Source organism: Populus nigra, chromosome 15, assembly GCF_951802175.1.
Source record: "Populus nigra chromosome 15, ddPopNigr1.1, whole genome shotgun sequence".
NCBI classification, from domain to species: domain Eukaryota; kingdom Viridiplantae; phylum Streptophyta; class Magnoliopsida; order Malpighiales; family Salicaceae; genus Populus; species Populus nigra.
In genome coordinates, this window is record NC_084866.1 from 7,837,339 (window position 1) to 7,855,049 (window position 17,711).

The following is a 17,711-nucleotide window of genomic DNA, read 5'->3' on the forward strand; positions in this document are numbered from 1 at the left end:
GATCTTATAACTTACGTCACGGGTTTTGCATATCTTTTTAGAATATAAGTTTTTTTAATTGTTTTGTTTATGTTTGATTTTTCAAGATATTATTCTAATTCATCTATATTTTCTTTTTTATTTTATACAAATGAACTTTATTTTTTAAAATAATTTTTTTTAAAATAATATTTCTGATGTGTTCGGCTTTATGTATATTTGTTTTAGCGTGTGAGTTTATTCAGTTAGTTTCATTCGTATTTATCTTTTAAGACATAAAGTTTTTACAATATGAATTTATCTTTTATTAATTTAAATAAACAAGTTTATCAGTTGAATATCTCATTTTGTGTAATTGAATATTTTAATCTATATTTATTTCTCAAATGTTTTTAATTTTTTTGGTTATTATTAATGATTTTTTTATTTATATAGATTATTATTGATTTATTTAATTTGATACTTGCAAGAAATTTTCAATTTATATTTTGATTTTTTTATGTAAAAAAAGTAGGTTATATCCAGTATTTTTAAAAATATATTTATAATCCGCAGCGATAACTAATATATATATATATATATATATATATATATATATTACAGGTGTCAGGTAACCCGGAACATACCGGTGAACCATCAATTGAACAAAAGAACTACTGAACCAGCGCTTGTTCAATTTATGGTTCGGTTTTGACGACAGGAACACTGATATGGAAGGCAAATGTACATTCGACCAAGAGGTCAGACAGTTAAAAGACAGTTAGGATGGATGTCTTACATTAAAAAATAGTCGGTGGAGGTTAAGTGCAGATCGTTTTTGGAGTCGAGAGTGAAGTTAAAAGTGAGAAAAAATCGGCCGGTATATAATAAGCCATACGCCAAAGCCTAAATTTTAGAGAGAGAAGAGAGGGGGAAGGGGAGATAAAGAGCAAGAGAATTTGAGATTTCTGGGTTGAATGGGGCATTATTGAGCGAGAATCAGAGAGAGAGAGAGCGAGAGAGCCACGGCCATGGCTGAGTCAAACGATTCCGTTTTCGTCGATGTGGAAAAGATCTACCTCGGTGGAAAGGTTTTTTGCTTTTCCTTTGTATTTGTTTTTTTTTGCCTTGTTCAATTTGGAGTTGTTTTGCCTTCTGTTTCGATGGGCACTATGAAGGTTGGTTTTGATTTCATTTGGGATTCTGGTTTTGTTTTATATTTTAAAAAGAAAATAACGAGACCCATTTGGATAGTGTTTCATTTTTTTCACAAATGGAATGACAAATATGGGCTAGAAATTCTTCTTCTTGTTGTTGTTTTTTTCATATTTGGAGATTTGAGTGTGTCTATAGATCTGTGCTTTTATTGTTTTCATAAATTCATTTGTTTGTTTACTACATTCATGTACTGATGGGAATTTTGTAATTTTTAACCACTGGTTGTGCTGCAGCTGTTCTTGACATTTTCTTGTTTTTTTCTCCTCCTTATTGAAAATGGTATCGTTTTCTTTTCTTGTGCAAGGTTGTAGCTTTCAATGTTTTCAGGATCTGAAGTTCTGTCGAGAAGTTGTTTTTGGATCGTTTATATTTCATTGGAATAAGTTATTTGAAATTCTGCTGACGCTGTCAATATGTAAAAGAATCAGGCTTTCTTTTTTCTTTTCTTTTTTTATACTTTTTATATTCCTTCCTTGTTGTTTGATGATTTTGATGTCAATGTTCATTGCTTGTGTTTGAGTCAAAGTCTGTTGCAATTCATTGAAGAAACCTTAGCTATACTTTGGCTTGTCTTACACTTAATTATTATTTTAATGTGTAGCTGTCAATTTTATAAATCAGTTTTGTTTCTTCAATCATTCTTGGTGAATAACACACAAGTTATTAGAATATCATGGTAGTGAAGCACTGTCTAATTTTATCCTCTTAAAGTTGATGGATTGATGGTCATTGAAAACTTTCTTTCGTCTGTTCATGATTTGCCTTGTTTGAACCTATTTCAGGAACATCATGTAAGAACTGGTTGTGGTTCCGTGTCTGTTATAGTGTATGGAGACCAAGACAAGCCAGCACTAATTACTTATCCTGATTTAGCTCTAAACTGTAAGTGCATAATGTCATATCTCTTGTGCTGTTTCTGCATGTTATTTATATAACTATTAAGAATGTATCTGGCATAGGCCTTTGGATTTCAGTTCATATTTACTGAGTGGTTTATCATCATGTGTTTTATTTGTCAGTTTTTTCTCAGTTAGCATATTTCAGCGTTCTAACAATGTTTGGATTCCTTTTTGTTTATACTTGTTTATCAGATATGTCTTGTTTCCAAGGCCTATTCTTTTGCCCTGAAGCGGCATCTTTACTGGTACACAACTTCTGCATTTACCACATTACTCCTCCAGGTCATGAGGTCAGTTAGCTAGTCGACTTGAGTGCATCTACATAATGTATCCCTTATTTCCATGAATCATTTTGTTTTCAGCCAACATTTTGCATTACCAACAAATTGTTCACAGAGTTTCTTTTCTGGCACTTTCACAAGAGTTCTTGCAGTTGGGAGCTGCTCCAATTAGTCCTGATGATCCTTTGCCTTCCGTCGATGACCTTGCAGATCAGATCATTGAGGTTCTCAACTATTTCGGGTAAAGTTTGATGCTTCAATGTTTTCTTTGTTAGTTAACTCATTGTGTTTTGAACTCTTCCATCAATTGGTTTTCAGAATGAAATGCAAGCAATTTATCATCCTTGTATGCAGTTGATGCTAATTTAGTCTCTAGCTTTTTCAGGCTTGGTGCAGTGATGTGCATGGGGGTGACAGCTGGTGCCTACATCCTAACCCTATTTGCTGTATGTTCCCTTCTGGAATGTTATAACATTTTCAATCACTCCCACCTTTTTAACTGATCAAGGTTCTGAACTACAGATGAAATATAGACAGCGTGTTCTTGGTTTGATACTCGTGTCCCCTTTATGCAAAACACCCTCTTGGACTGAATGGTTATATAACAAGGTTATTTCTGCAAATCCTTCCATAATTCTTTTACAGAGATTTCCTATAATTTTTATAAGCATGTTTGAGTTCATTTATATTTTTCAGGTGATGTCAAATTTGCTATATTTCTATGGCATGTGTGGTTTACTTAAGGAGTTTTTGCTTCAGCGGTACTTCAGCAAGGTATTGTAGTGCTCCATGTCCTAGCCATTTTTGTAAAAATGTTTTACAGTCCATATCCCATCATTAGTTAGGTTGAATGATGAGAATAGCTATTAATTGTAACAGGATGTTCGCGGTAGTGCAGAAGTTCCTGAGTCCGACATAGCTCAAGCATGTAGAGGAGTTAGTGCTCAACTTTTCATTTGTTTATTTATTTTTCTCTGAATCACATTAGCTTTAATCTCACTTTGCTTCGTTTAATAGGGTCACACTGTTTTGATTCTTGTGACTTGTTTGTTTCTTCAGTTGCTTGATGAGAGGCAGGGTATAAATGTTTTGCGGTTTCTTCAAGCAATTAATCAGTATGAAATTGTCTTGTGGTTATTCTCTGCTCTTCTTCTGCACATAATTTTCTACCTGTGCACTTCAATTTAGATACTTGAAGTTGAAATTCTTTGTTTGTAAACCTGCAGGAGACCCGACATTACTAGTGGGTTGAAGAAACTAAGATGCCGCACTCTTGTATTTGTCGGAGATAACTCTCCTTTCCATTCCGAGGCTCTCCACATGATCACGAAGTTGGATCGAAGATATAGTGCATTGGTCGAGGTGCGTGGTTTAGAGTCTTTAGAATGTTCTATAAGAATTTGTAGACAAAAGAAGTTTACTCTAACAAAAGAAGTTTACTCTATTCTACCGATGATATTTCTCAAGTATTTGGTGAATTTCATTCCATGTCATTGCGTTGACAGCAGCAGTTGAGCTTGAAACTAGTCACTACGTGCAAAACTAGCTTTACATGTTACAAACAAACTTGATGGTGCTTGAAAGAAAGTGAATATGGTTTTCATGCTTGCTGCGCAGGTCCAGGCTTGTGGATCTATGGTAACAGAAGAACAACCACATGCAATGTTGATACCTATGGAGTACTTCTTCATGGGGTATGGGTTGTACAGGCCATGCCAACTCAGCGACAGTCCAAGGAGCCCACTCAGCCCCTCTTGTATCTCACCAGAGCTTCTCTCTCCTGAAAGCATGGGTTTGAAGCTTAAACCAATAAAAACCCGTGTTTCGCTTGAAGGTTGAGTTGGAGAGGATTATTATTCGACTTATTTATTCACCTTTTTGATTGAAAAGCTTCTCAATAATTTCTTGTTTCTTTATGAATATTCCTTAAAGAGTAGAAGCTGTTGGAAGAGGTGTAGATAGAGGAAGAATTGTCAATGGCATAGGAAGATGACCTGCATTTATTCATTCTTTTGGTTTCAGTCATAAAAGAGTCCTTGAGCTGTCTGTAAATTCTGTAGAGGGCTGACATTTTTTTTATGCTGACGATGATTTAATAATAGAGACAAACTCGACTGTTACATGCTCTCATATTTTAGCACCCCTCTCTTCCTTTTGCCCATCCCATGATCTGTTAATCTATAATTTTAAGAAATCCCATGGAAAACTTTCCCTTTTATTTTAAATGGAAAAAAAACTCCCTCCATTCCAAAACTCAATTTCAATCACCAAACAGGTAATTCAGAGGGTCAAGAACTAGCGTGGGAAGATCCTCGGCCTGTTTGTTCACGAGACAGAACTTGTTCTTCCTTTTCATTCTCTACCGAACAAGATTTTTCTCGAGCTCCACCTGCTAGTGACTGCAAGCATGGCTTTCTTGTGATGCCCAGAATAGATTTGAATAAACAAATTGAAGACAATACCGGTGCAGGAGGGCTTTTAATGATTTTTAAAGTACCTTTAGAGCATCTATAATCATATCCTAGAAAGTGATTTCAGCCAACTCCTTACAAATTATCATTACATTCATGCTTTCTAAAATTATCCTGTGTTTGAAGATAGTTCTCATGAAGTTCTTGCCCAACACATCTGTTATTATAGGTTCTACCAGCAGTCTTATATATGTTCTTAGCAATATCACTGACGTTGCTAGACCATGCATAGCCACTTCTAATTAAGTTTTTACTCGTAAAAACATGTATAGTTTTTATCTAAAGAGTTGATAGCCCATCAAACTCCGACATAATGAAGGCTAACCTTTGCAGGTGTAATAGTCCAGGACGAGTTCACGTTTTTTTTCTTCCTTATCGTTCTAAATTACTATCAAACTTATAAACAAACCTACAAAAAAGTTGGTCAAGTTCCTTTTATTTTATTAAATTTCAATCCTAATTAAAGACAAGAATATGTAGCTTCAGAAGAAAGAGGGAATCATATATTAATTAAATTTTGGTAACATTTGCGCTTAGCATTCCTACACAAACAAACAACATAACCCCCTTTCTTCTTCTTTTGAATCTATATAGGCTTAGTGCCCCCTTTTGCTGACCTGTTTGACATGACAAACATAGACAGTCCAGCTTAACTGCATGGTTCTGCAACAGTTTTAAGTGAAGATTCTCTAGTAGTAAAAAGGCAATTAACAACATCATCATCGTAAGAACAGGTAAAATTCCAGTCTATAACTACATTTACACACTCAATTACTTTGTTTATGCTTCTGGTTTTTAACGTATTACAAGTGCACAACCGTAAGGTTTATATTCTTTCTATTTGTTTGTGTTGGAGTTCTTGTCTTCTACGCTTCGAGCTATCTCCCACTTGAGGGAACTTATAATCTGACTCTGAGTTGCATGGTGATAGAGTTTACTATGCCGAGAGCAGGTTTTTAAGGTTTTTTCCAATTGTAACCACATGGTTTAAAGACCTTTCTTTTGGTTTTCTGACATGTTTTGTGGCTGTTATGGATTTTGCATTCTTAGAACTAATTCTTAATCCTCACTTCTTGTCCTATGGATTATAGATCTGCATGTTTATACAGTCTCACTGTACCAGCCCAAAAATATCTTTGAACTCTATCTTAACACTAAAAACACAACTAGATCTTCATGTTAGATTCTAGGTCTTACAATTGCACCTTTAAATTGTCATGTATTTCTTAATCCTCACTCTCTGTTGCTTCGTTTCATGTATACTAATGGGTTTTATTAAAATCTATAAGATGATTTCTAGAGGTTTATCTTAGAGCAGAAACATTTAATTTCTTTTTTTTTACCAAATATTTTACTGATATGAATAATAAATCAAGACAAAGTATGTCCAAAAAGAATATAATGCAATGCGGAACAATGAATAAAAAGAATTAAAGCAAGAAAATAAAAAAACTTTTAGAGAAGAAGCTAAGAATTAAAAGCAAAGAGAGAAAAGAATGAGGGATTGAAAAATATGTAACTTTACAATTCATATTTCATTCATCAAAAGCTACATAACATTTAGAAAAATAGGATATAAATACTAAAACTCTAACTAGAACAAGTGATTGGACTTATGACCCATTAAATAAAATACCGAACAATAATTAAATTAAACCCAACAAATAAAGTATAATTAATAGTTCATTTAAATTAACCTAAAACATAAGCTAAAGCTCAATCTCTTAATAATTTAGATAATCCTCTATTGTTTATGATTATATGCTTGCGTAAACAATGTTTCAGGTTTGATGTCCCCACCAGAATGTTAGTTCATTCAACAAGTTTCTATGCAAGAAATTTATGCATTTTGATTTGTAGTTGCTGCAACAAGATTGGTTCCTTTACTTGTTGCAACATTTTTGTGTCCATCTTAGCAACTCTTTTTAGATTTTTAGGTGGCATTCTTACAATGAATTTTGTTTTTTGAATTGTAAATATTTTGAATATAGATTTCTATTCTATTAGGTTTATTGTATTAAGCCAATGCACACTACATGGCCGTTTATATTGCGTTAGTACTTAAAACAATTCAATGTAGACTAAAATCTTTCCTAAATAGATCACATCATCACTAGAATTGCAAGTAAGAAAATAAATAAATAAAAACTATTCTCTTTTACTTAAATGTAAGCCATTAAACAACTAAGATCAAGTACCATGATGAAGCATGAACAACAAATCTTGTAATCTCTATAGTCTAAAGAAACAATTGAGTTCTTGGGACCTTATGGTTAATTATGATTGAAGTGAAATAAATGAGGGGCATATATTACCATGGACCAACTTGTATTTATTTCCCACATACTTACGCCAAATGAAATAGTTAAAAGACTTATACTACAATTGAGTCACTTTTATCCATCACCCATACACATATATATGTTATTACATCATCCTAGAAGGCTACTATTGTAAACCCCCACATAAATATAGGACTGAAGATAGTAAGATCTCGACAAGTAAGGGAAAACTCGAAATAAAAAGAGATAGAAAAAAGAGGGAAATAAAAATAAATGTGATGTATAATGGGAGGGACAAACTATATAAATAAATTTAAGGGTATATTAAAGTTAAAATGAGGAATAAAAATAATGATATTGGAAGACGATAATAAGTCTGTACATAAAATAAATGATATGATATGATTATACTTACACCATTGATTGGGCTTAATAAAAGGTCTAAATTGTTGAGGACCCAATAAGAAGTAAATGGGCTAAGTTCAAAGGTTTGGGTTAAAAATGGGCAAATCTATCACATTGAACCTTTGGATGTTGTTTGGTTTATATCTCGAGCTTTAGAGGGAGTTTCATTTCATTTCTAGTTTGGTTGGAAAGTAGACATTTGTACATTTCTAGTAATATATGGTAGGCTCAATAATTCATTCATGCAAGAAAAAATGACGTGTTTGAAATTGGGTCTGGAATCAAATTTGGGTTGTAATTCCAGTACCGTCCAGTTTTGCCATTTCTAATCCTTTGCTTGAAATTGGGTAAAATTGTGTGTTTAAAGGGGCAAAGTATTATGTGAGTAAGCATGACAAATAGATTCTTAAATGAAAGATGGGGTGGAACTTAAGAAATGATTAATACTTTGATATGTTTGATTTTTCAAGAAACTCTAACAATCTATTTGTTAATTAACTTAAAAATATGAATGGAATAGAAATTAGAATGAGATTCTTATGGTAGTTGATATCTTATAATGAATATATTCATGTTGGCATTGGAATGCCAGTCAGGATAAGACAATAGCAATGAGCATCAGACATACAAGCTTCAGGTAGGTGTTTAATACCTCATTGCATATTTAAAGTCTTAAATATTATAATTGTAATGTCTTTTTATGCATGGTTTGATTTTGGATAATAAAAATATTGTAAAAAGGAAAAAAAGCAAGAAAATAATGAAATTAAATATTGGACGGAATATTGGTAACCTAAAGGGTAGTCAGAGTTGTTGGCAATCCGTAAGGAAATTCCCAGAAAGATTGGCAACCAAAAAAGTAGCTTGAGTTGTTGACATTCCGTAAAGAAAATTCCAAAATGATTAGCAACTAATAGGGTAGTCAAAGTTATTAACATTCCATAAGGAAATTGATAGATTAAGGAAATTAAAAGGGTAGCCTGAGTTATTAGCATTATGTAAGGGAATTGCTAAATTAATTGGAAACTAAAGGAGTAAGTTAGAGTTATTGGCATCAATGAGGGATTACTAGATTTATAGGTATCCATAAGGATTAATTTGAGATGAGAATATCCATAAATGATGGTTTAGTTTGAATTGATTTTTGAAATGATTGGATTAATGATCAATTGTGAAATGGAGAGATCGTTTGAATGAAAAGAAAAGGAAAAGAAATAAAAGAGAAAATTGAATAGTATATTGAAAGATGCTTTGTATATATGAATCACTCCTAATAATGGTGATAAGTCCTTGTGTGGATGGTCGGTGTCATAACCTAAATTTGGATTCCCTAGAAACTATCATTTTCTTTTAAATAAAAATAAAAATAAAAAACAAAAGGGGAAAAGGGTTGGAAAAAAAAACAGGATGACAAGCGACTTGGTTAACTATAACATATTAAAGAATGATCTACATGCATAAATAAGAGATGAAGGGACCAAATTGGATCTTTATTTACAAATTTACTACATAAAGCCTATGAAAGTACTTTTTTTCATAGCACTTTATGTTGTAAGCATTATAATGAGAGGGCAATTATTATAACCAATCAATGAATTAAAGGATTAATGACTATGATTTTCAATTTGGCATGATTTAGGAGGTTCTATTAATCCAATCAATGGCTTAATTGAATAAACATTTTACTTTATAACTGGTTCTGACTTCAATTAAAATGGTTTTGGAATCCAATGGCCTTTTTGAAAGGTGAGAAAAATTAAAGCATTATTTTTAAATTAGATTAGGGACCCAATCAAAATGTTTTCTTTGTTTGGTTTCAATTATAGGCTCATTAAAAAAAATACAAATTTAAGAATATTAACTTTAAAAAGGCATTAATTAATAAGGTTTGTTTTGAAGTTTATCATGCCTATACAATGCTATTTTTGGTAGCTCATATATAACTGCCTCTTAATCTATTTGCCTTCTTTCAATAAAACATGTATAACCCTAGTTACGCCTTTTATCTAATTCCGAACCTAGCCTTATCGCTAGCATCATTTTTCTCAATTTAAATGTCACCTTGATCAATTTAAAATTTGTCCTCTCTAAACTATGGCATCGTTTATTCTTACATTGAGTGAGTCTCTAAGTTGTGCATCTGTTTATGGTTTTAGTGTCCTTGTCACGATTTATCGCTATACTTTAGTTTTGGCCAAGAGTATTTTGCTCACATATTGACCTAGTTAACTTTGTATGTTCTTTTCTTATCTTTATTTTATGGACGACCATATTTGGTTGTGGATAATCCTATAGGGTTGTGTTTTTTCTATGACTCCTAGGTTAAGTTACTCCTTATCACACAATAAATAGACTAGAGTTTTTATAGTGGAAGAGAAAAATAGATGAATTCATAGTGAGATTAAGAATTAAGAGAGGACAATATGAGAGGAATTCTTATAGAGAAATACATGAAAAACTAAATTAAAAAAAAAGATTGGGTCTTTGTGAATCTAGGATTCTAGGGGTTAGAGAGTTTTGAAGATTTTAGTGTGGGAAATTGAGAAATTTAGGTTTCAAAGCAAGAAACCTAGGAGTCCTAATTCACATTTCAGTTTGATTCAACCATTAATTGCGTCTAGTTTAGGTATATTTCCTTTGTGTTTCTCTTTTTTTTTATTTACTTTTTTCTAAATGTTTTAGTTTGCATGTTTGTAATAATGTCTAATGTAATATATAATTGTTTGTGTGGCCTACTATGATGTGAAGTTATTTGTGTTCATGAATCTTATAATGTCATTGAAATTATAATATGAGATTGTCCTTGTTTGTGAATCCTAAAGATGTCATCGATATGATTGGAAGAGAATGTTTATAAACTTTTGGACTATTGAGTTGGATTCTAAGCTATTATGAGTTATTATTTTGATGTGGATGGTTTCATTCACCTTGTGCATACTTATAACAATAGAAATTTTGAATTAAGTATATGTTAGTTTTAATAGTTGCTTGTGATGAACAACTATTGAATGATAAAGTCTATCGACAATAAAAAATAAGAGCTCAAAAGTATCTTGGAATTACATATTGCTTGGAAAGATTATTTTGTGTTTGTTTATCTCTTGTTTTTAACTATATGCAATTGTGGAGGAGCTTGTGGTTTTTCTATTGATATTTCTTACATTGTAGATTCAATCTAGTTTTATTCTTATTCTTTAGAGTTAGTATAAGCCAACCAAGATCTTTAAAAAGATCTATATATTTCTCGAGTCCTATGTTTTATAAATTGCTTTCTTTTGCTTTTTGAAGACAATTTTTTCATCAGGACTCATTAAATTTTTTTTCATATTGCATTTAGTGTGTCTTTGGTCATTTATATATTGTTACTACATTAAGCTTCTATTTAAAATGGAATTTTCATAAAAATAGTGCCAATTTTTTGATTTGTTTGCTATTAGTTTCAGTTCAAAAACATATCAAAGTAACTCATTCTTGCATCATTAGGCATTGGAACAAATTGGCAAGGTCCATTAGGTTTTGACCGACATTAAAAGACCTAATGAGCTGACATTCAAAATTTTTAAAAAAATCCATTTTTATTTTAAAAAATCATAAATCACATCCAAAATGTTTTGCTATTCACTCTTAGTGTTTAGGGTAAATGGACTCAACATAAACTATTGCTTTACATATAAAAGGAATGGCTCATTTCTTTTATTTTAAAAATAAATTTTAGAAATGTTTAAGTCCAATATTCATTAAACAATTGAGAGTATTGATCTTTTTAATAAATTCTCATATATGTCTGTTGATAATAAATTGTTCACTTGCTATAAATGTATATACGCAAGTCATAGACTGATGTGTGCAAACACTAATGAGGGGCAACCAATAAAAAACTAAATCATAAGAAGGTGATTATTAAATAACACACCTTAAACACAAATGAACCCCAAAATAGTCATTTGTCAAAATTTAATCCATAAGAGACCCTCATGTTATTATATCCTATTTCAAAACTCATAATGGTTACTATTTGGGTAGGACTAGGGCATACAATCTTTGTTTATTTAGCAAATATTGTGAGCGAATCTTGAGTGCTATAAGAATAATTAACCTAAACAATGCATTATCCATTGACCCTTCTTAGGATCTAGGTTAGGTTCAATGAGCCCAACATAAACTCATTGATTATTTATTGACATAGCTTGCTATACTACTATTATTTAACTGGGAGTGGCAAAGATAAATTAGATCTTAGGACGGTTAGGCTTAAACCAATCACCCAAGGTTTAACTCATAGCAGTAAAATCATTATTATCCATATAGATAGACCACTGCATATAGATAGACATAATAAATTGTTAGAAATAAAAGACAATAATAGCAACACAACTTATTTTAGATAGGATGTTTAGGGTGATAATATATTCTTTTTAACCTAATCAGTCTCTTACAAACTTTGCATATGAGTTAAAAGAAGATTGTAGTTTTCGTCAACTTTATGAACGTAAATATATAGTAAACAAATAAATTTAAGATTGAACATAGGATGATTTTCAGATTGGGTAAAGTGATTTTCATTACCGATTTGGAACTTGACTTTATCCTTTCAAGTTTTCACCCGAACCTAACCTAAAAAATAATTATTTATAAAATATCTAACTCATTCAAATCGGTTTGAGCGGGTATCCATCAGGTTCAAGTGAAACTATCGTTTCTATATGTTACCAAATATAACTACATATGAATAATTGTATTAGGGTCTCATATATAATTATAGAATCTAGTTCTGCTTGACAAATTAACTAAAAAAACTGAGACCTAGAGCCCGATCTATGTTAGGTTTCTAGTTAAACCATGCAAAAAATTAACTTGGTAAAATTTAATTGGCTTGGTTAAATTTCTCAGTGATGACTCGAGTGAGTTAACATAAAAAGAAAAAACCATTGTTATTTTAATAAAAATAATAGCTTGATTTGATTAAAAACTAAGAGTTGAATTCGATGACCTAAATCTTTTTCCTAGTTTATTTTTAAATCGAGGACAATGATTATTGGTGATTTATGAAGTGTTTTTAAAAAATTCAAAATTTTTTTTTGTTAAAAATTAATTTTTTTATACGTTTTGAATCGTTTTGATGTGCTGATCTCAAAAATAATTTTTTAAAAATAAAAAAATATCATTTTGATGCATTTCGGCAGCACTTTAAAAAACAACCCAACTACATTCTCAAATAGATCCTTAGGGGGTGTTTGGAAGTATTGTTGTGATTGTTTTTTAAAATATTTTTCACTTGAAAAATATATCAAAATAATATATTTTTTATTTTTTTAAAATTATTTTTAACATCAATGTATTAAAATAATATAAAAAATATTAATTTTAAATAAAAAAATTTAAAATTTAAATTTTTTTTTTAAATTGTTTTTGAAAATATAGGGCTGGTCCAGGCAATAAATTAAGCTTCACGGTCTCATGGCGACATATAAAAAGCGAGCCCACGATTAGGTTTTTCCAAGTAGAGGGAGAGAGAGGATTAGAAACGCAAGGCCACGCCACTCTCTCTCAAGCCTCAACCAGCTTCTTTTTTTTTTCTTTTTTTTTTCTTTACCCTCTTCCCTCTCTTTCTCATAACCCATCTAGGGTTTTAGCTCTTCGCTTCTCTCAAACCCCTCACTCTTTTCTGTTTACTCTTTCAACATGAGCAACGACAAGGATAACTTCAACATGGCTGATCTCAGCGCCGGTGGTTACCAAAACCCTAATTCTTCCTCTCTGTCACTTTCCACTCTCTTTCGATTTTGATTTTCGTCACTATTGCTTTCGACTTCTTATAATAAAAGTTGTTTTGCGTTTTCTTTTTTTTTCCTGCAGCTCTTAATGACGGGGATCGAGCTGGCCTTGTTAATGCTCTCAAGGTTGTTTTGTAACTGACTTTGTATTTCTGTGTTGGCTTGTATTTTGTTGGGTTCTTTTTATGGTTCGACTATGGAGAATATGAAAAAAGGATATTTGATGTTTCTCTTCCTTGAGTAGCCACTCGTTAAATTTTATGTTTGTGATTGGTGGTTGGACTTTGATTAACCTCTATCTGGTCACTCTTTGACTATGCTTTCTTTTTGTTTTTGTCTCTCTCAATGTTGTTTCTGTTTTACTTTTCCTATTATGATTTAGGATATTGTAATGGCTGACTGGATGAAGTTTTTTTGCTCTTTGTCCAGAATAAGCTACAGAGTTTGACTGGACAGCACTCTGAATTGCTCGAGAACCTGTCTCCAACTGTTAGGAAGCGTGTTGAGGATCTCAGAGGGATCCAGGCATGTTCTTTTTGTTGTCAAACCTGATTTTATGTGGTGTAATAGAGAGCTGTGCTCTTCTAGCCTGTGGTTTATTGATTTTCTATATTCGTGTGTTGGCAGCTTGCAGTTTATTGATTTTGTTTATGAGGTTGTGTTGTTTCTAAGTCTCTGTTATTGTTCCAGAAAGTTGCCATTGTGTGATAATGCAGTTTTTGTACTTTAGATTGCGTGAATTGGAATGTAAATAATCTTACCATCAATCCAGCTTTGATATAGTTTCTTCTGATAGCTGTTCAGAATTAATTTTATATTGGAATGAAATTTATTGAATTAATTTTCATTTGTACGATGATTTACTTAATTCAAATTTATGTGCTTGGAATAAAATTTGAAAAGATAGAATTATGTTGAAGTTACTGTGTGGAATTGAGTTATTTTTTCCCATATCATTACTCGTCTTTGATAATTCTATGCAAACAAGAAACGGAGGATGAGGTCAGCTTTGGGAGAATGTGTTGAGCTCTATTTCACTGAGGTTTCCAAACATGGTAACTGGACCAAATAGAATTTAATTGAGTTAAATTAAATACTTAAAACAGAACTTTTGGATGGTATATTTTAAGATTTTCTTTCTGTAAGATGGCAAGAATGCAGAGAGGTTTGATGACTAGCAGAAGTTGTACCATCTCGTAAAGGTTATTTTTCTGTAAAGCTACCTTTGAGGTTGTGGATGGAAGAATTTTGAGGCAGCCCATCCCTTTTTAACAATTTTGGCATGAAATTGCAACTTTCGAGACTTGAATTTGCCCTTGTGTTTGCTTCATTCTCAGTCTTTGGAAAATTGAATATGCTGCTTAGGAGGTGTTTGGGATTGTGGTGCAAGGTGCTTTTTAAAATAGCTTTTCGCTTGAAAATGCATCAAAATGAATTTTTTTTTCAGATTTGTTTTTCATTTTTGACATCAGCATATCAAAACCATAAAAAACAATTAAAAAAAGCATCAATTTAATGCCTTTTCAAACCAAAAGCAATTTTGAAAAGCATCTGAAAGTAGAAGTTGTGCCAAACACCCCTTAATATTTTGGGTAGTTGAGGAAAGTTTGTTAGCTGTGGTTTTTCTCTATTTCATGTCTTTGCATTAAATTACTTAATGTTCATCTTTGTTCTCATTCTTGCATGATTAACTGGTGGCTTTAGTCTTTTATTTATGAAGTTTTTCAATGTTCAGAGTCAACATGATGAGTTAGAGGCAAAATTCTTTGAGGAGAGAGCAACCCTTGAAGCGAAGTATCAGAAATTGTACCAACCATTATACACTAAGGTAAGATATAATTGGAGCCCATTATTGTTTTGTTCTAATACACTTGTCATCTAAATTATCCTATGAAAGGATGTTTTTAATTCTGCTTCTCTGCCTACTTACAGCGATATGAGATTGTGAATGGTGTTGCTGAATTTGAAACTAAAAATGAAGCGGCAATGGACCAAGAGGGGGAAAAGGCTGCTGAAGGTACTGGCATTCTGCTTATTTTTCATTGGTCATTTCTTTTACTGACAAGTATGTGTAGCTTGATATTTAAATACATCTGATGTAGAGAAAGGCGTTCCTGATTTTTGGCTTGTCGCAATGAAGAACAATGAAGTGCTAGCTGAGGAGGTTTGTGTTTTTTGTTTGCTTGTATCATATGTCTTGATTTCAATGCTTCTGATGATATGGTTTCAATTTTTTTTTATGGTATTGTCATCAGATTACTGAGCGTGATGAAGGAGCTCTCAAGTACCTTAAAGATATTAAGTGGCATAGGATAGAGGATCCCAAGGGATTTAAGCTTGAGTTTTTCTTTGATTCCAACCCTTATTTCAAGAACTATGTTTTGACAAAGACATACCACATGATTGATGAAGATGAGCCCATTCTTGAGAAAGCAATAGGGTAAGTTCTATTTTGTCTCATGATTATGCTGACAAGCTCTGACCATTTTCTTTTGTTGTAATACCAACATTGGAGAAGGCTTGGTCTCGAACTGAAATATTTTTGTTACCTGGTGTGTTGTAGGACTGAGATTGAATGGTATCCAGGGAAATGCTTGACCCAGAAGCTTCTTAAGAAGAAGCCCAAGAAAGGATCGAAGAATGCCAAGCCAATTACCAAAACTGAAGAATGTGAAAGTTTTTTCAACTTCTTCAGTCCACCACAAGTTCCTGAGGATGATGAAGATATTGATGAAGATACTGTAATGACAAGTTTTATTACATCTATTGAAATGATTAATGATAACTCATTGCTTCTTGTTTTTAATTCTGGTTTCTGGTTGTTTTTTTTGTTATCTTCTTGAACAGGCTGAGGAACTTCAAAATCAGATGGAGCAAGATTATGACATTGGGTGAGGGTTTTTTTTTTTCAACTATTCACTTCACGTCATGAACTGGGTTTCCAAGTGGCAATCAGCTAAACTTTATTTTTAAATGTTAAAGAGTCCCAAATCTGCTAGCCACGGTTTCCCTTTCATTTTTACTTGAACTTTTTTCATACATGTCTATGATCAAGGTCAACCATTCGAGATAAGATCATCCCCCATGCTGTGTCATGGTTTACTGGGGAGGCAGTTCAGGGGGATGAGCTTGGATTGGATGATGATGAGGAGGACGAGGAGGACGAGGATGATGATGATATTGATGAGGATGAGGAGGAGGACGAGGACGAGGATGATGATGATATTGATGAGGATGAGGATGAGGTTGATGAAAGCAAGACCAAAAATAAGGTTTGATTGATTGTCTTGAAATTTGAGTTCACATTGTATTTTTTTTCTCCTGTTCATCTGTTTGAAGTGTGGTACGATACTAATTTTTTTTTTTATTTGGGCTGAAATTTTGCGGCAGTCATCTGCTGGGAACAAGGTATTGCTTCTATTCAATAGACTCTTTCGCATTCGATCATCTCACTTTTCCAATTGCAAGTTAGGTGAATTTAACTTATTTTTTCACCTATGATTTTACAGCAGAAAAGTGGAAAGGGACAAGTTGGGGATGGTCAGCAGGGTGAGCGGCCTCCAGAATGCAAGCAGCAGTGAAGTTTGATTGCTGCAGCATACTTGTCAAGTGTTGATGCCATGTTTGGAAGAGGAGATAGGAAGGGGCGTTGAATTTTTGGATGTTCATTCATTTCTTTTCTTTTTTTTTTATTTCTTTTTTTTTTTCACTTTTACATTAGTATGCCATATTCTGAACGAATGGTCTGGACTTCTATTTATCCCCTGGTGGTTTGGAGGGGAATGTGGTGAAATAGGTTATAAGAGGTTTTTATGCTTTTGATTTTGTTTTCCTAGTGGGATTTCCTTCTACTATTAAATGAACTCTTCTCCCCTTGCTTTTATTTTCTGAATTTTGCAATTTGTTTGGTGCCCTTTCTCGTTGATCCGTTATTGCGAGCCCTCTTCCCAGCCCAAAGCCATTTTTGGCAGCAGGCGGGGCTTTTTATTGATTCACTATCCTGAGAAGGCCGGTGGTCTGGATGTTTTATTTTTATTTTTTCTGTTATTTTTCAAGTCATGCTGGGACTTGCATGCGTCATTTATATTTATATTATCATTTTAACATGTAAATATACGATCAATTAAAAATAACCCGTGAATTGCGTCGAGTATATATATATATAGTGAAATAAGTTAATATATTATTTTATACATTTTATATTAAAACCATGTTGCAGCATGGGTTAAAAGAAAGGTCGCAACTTTAAGTCCCTTACAGCTGTGTAATTTGCATAGGTGACCTATATTTTGTTTTATTATTATTATTATTATTATTATTGAAAAAAAAAGGGTGGATGACCATTATACAAAGCAAAAATTAAAAAAAGTAAAGCACGTTGGCCTCTTGTGTTTGGTTTGCTGGCACAATGCGACTAAGCTTT

At 32.5% G+C, this 17,711-nt stretch overlaps 2 protein-coding genes across 8 annotated transcripts; both read left to right on the forward strand.

The window, feature by feature from the left end:
- Positions 1–607: 607 nt before the first annotated feature.
- LOC133673953 (protein NDL1-like) lies at positions 608–4,486 on the forward strand. Of its 4 annotated transcripts, none has more exons than XM_062094897.1 (11): positions 608–1,049; positions 1,959–2,058; positions 2,268–2,365; positions 2,509–2,597; positions 2,733–2,802; positions 2,879–2,965; positions 3,053–3,130; positions 3,236–3,292; positions 3,416–3,489; positions 3,583–3,718; positions 3,974–4,486. In XM_062094897.1, the coding sequence occupies exons 1-11, from the start codon at positions 990–992 to the stop codon at positions 4,193–4,195; spliced, it is 1,071 nt and encodes a 356-aa protein (XP_061950881.1). In that variant the 5' UTR covers positions 608–989; the 3' UTR covers positions 4,196–4,486. The 4 variants fall into 4 exon arrangements, with proteins under 4 accessions (XP_061950881.1, XP_061950883.1, XP_061950882.1 ...); XM_062094899.1 differs by having other exon boundaries at positions 610–1,049; positions 3,416–3,471; XM_062094898.1 differs by having other exon boundaries at positions 610–1,049; positions 2,742–2,802.
- An 8,517-nt stretch (positions 4,487–13,003) lies between these two features.
- Positions 13,004–17,171, forward strand: LOC133674751 (nucleosome assembly protein 1;2-like). 4 transcript variants are annotated; one of them, XM_062095971.1, is made up of 13 exons: positions 13,004–13,242; positions 13,371–13,414; positions 13,718–13,813; positions 15,024–15,116; positions 15,221–15,305; positions 15,391–15,452; positions 15,544–15,728; positions 15,852–16,029; positions 16,136–16,179; positions 16,344–16,470; positions 16,522–16,560; positions 16,679–16,696; positions 16,798–17,171. In XM_062095971.1, the coding sequence occupies exons 1-13, from the start codon at positions 13,197–13,199 to the stop codon at positions 16,867–16,869; spliced, it is 1,089 nt and encodes a 362-aa protein (XP_061951955.1). In that variant the 5' UTR covers positions 13,004–13,196; the 3' UTR covers positions 16,870–17,171. The 4 variants fall into 4 exon arrangements, with proteins under 4 accessions (XP_061951955.1, XP_061951956.1, XP_061951953.1 ...); XM_062095972.1 differs by having other exon boundaries at positions 16,801–17,171; XM_062095969.1 differs by having other exon boundaries at positions 16,344–16,560.
- The last annotated feature ends 540 nt before the right edge of the window (positions 17,172–17,711 follow it).

Bases quoted from the DNA above. Each gene is read 5' to 3' on its own strand.
- LOC133673953 (XM_062094897.1), top strand. From the start codon at position 990: ATGGCTGAGTCAAACGATTCCGTTTTCGTCGATGTGGAAAAGATCTAC. The intron at 2,059-2,267 runs GTAAGTGCATAA...CTTGTTTATCAG, and splicing joins TCCTGATTTAGCTCTAAACT to ATATGTCTTGTTTCCAAGGC. The intron at 2,366-2,508 runs GTCAGTTAGCTA...GAGTTCTTGCAG, and splicing joins TTACTCCTCCAGGTCATGAG to TTGGGAGCTGCTCCAATTAG.
- LOC133674751 (XM_062095969.1), top strand. From the start codon at position 13,197: ATGAGCAACGACAAGGATAACTTCAACATGGCTGATCTCAGCGCCG. The intron at 13,415-13,717 runs GTTGTTTTGTAA...CTCTTTGTCCAG, and splicing joins GCCTTGTTAATGCTCTCAAG to AATAAGCTACAGAGTTTGAC. The intron at 16,180-16,343 runs GTGAGGGTTTTT...TCTATGATCAAG, and splicing joins GAGCAAGATTATGACATTGG to GTCAACCATTCGAGATAAGA.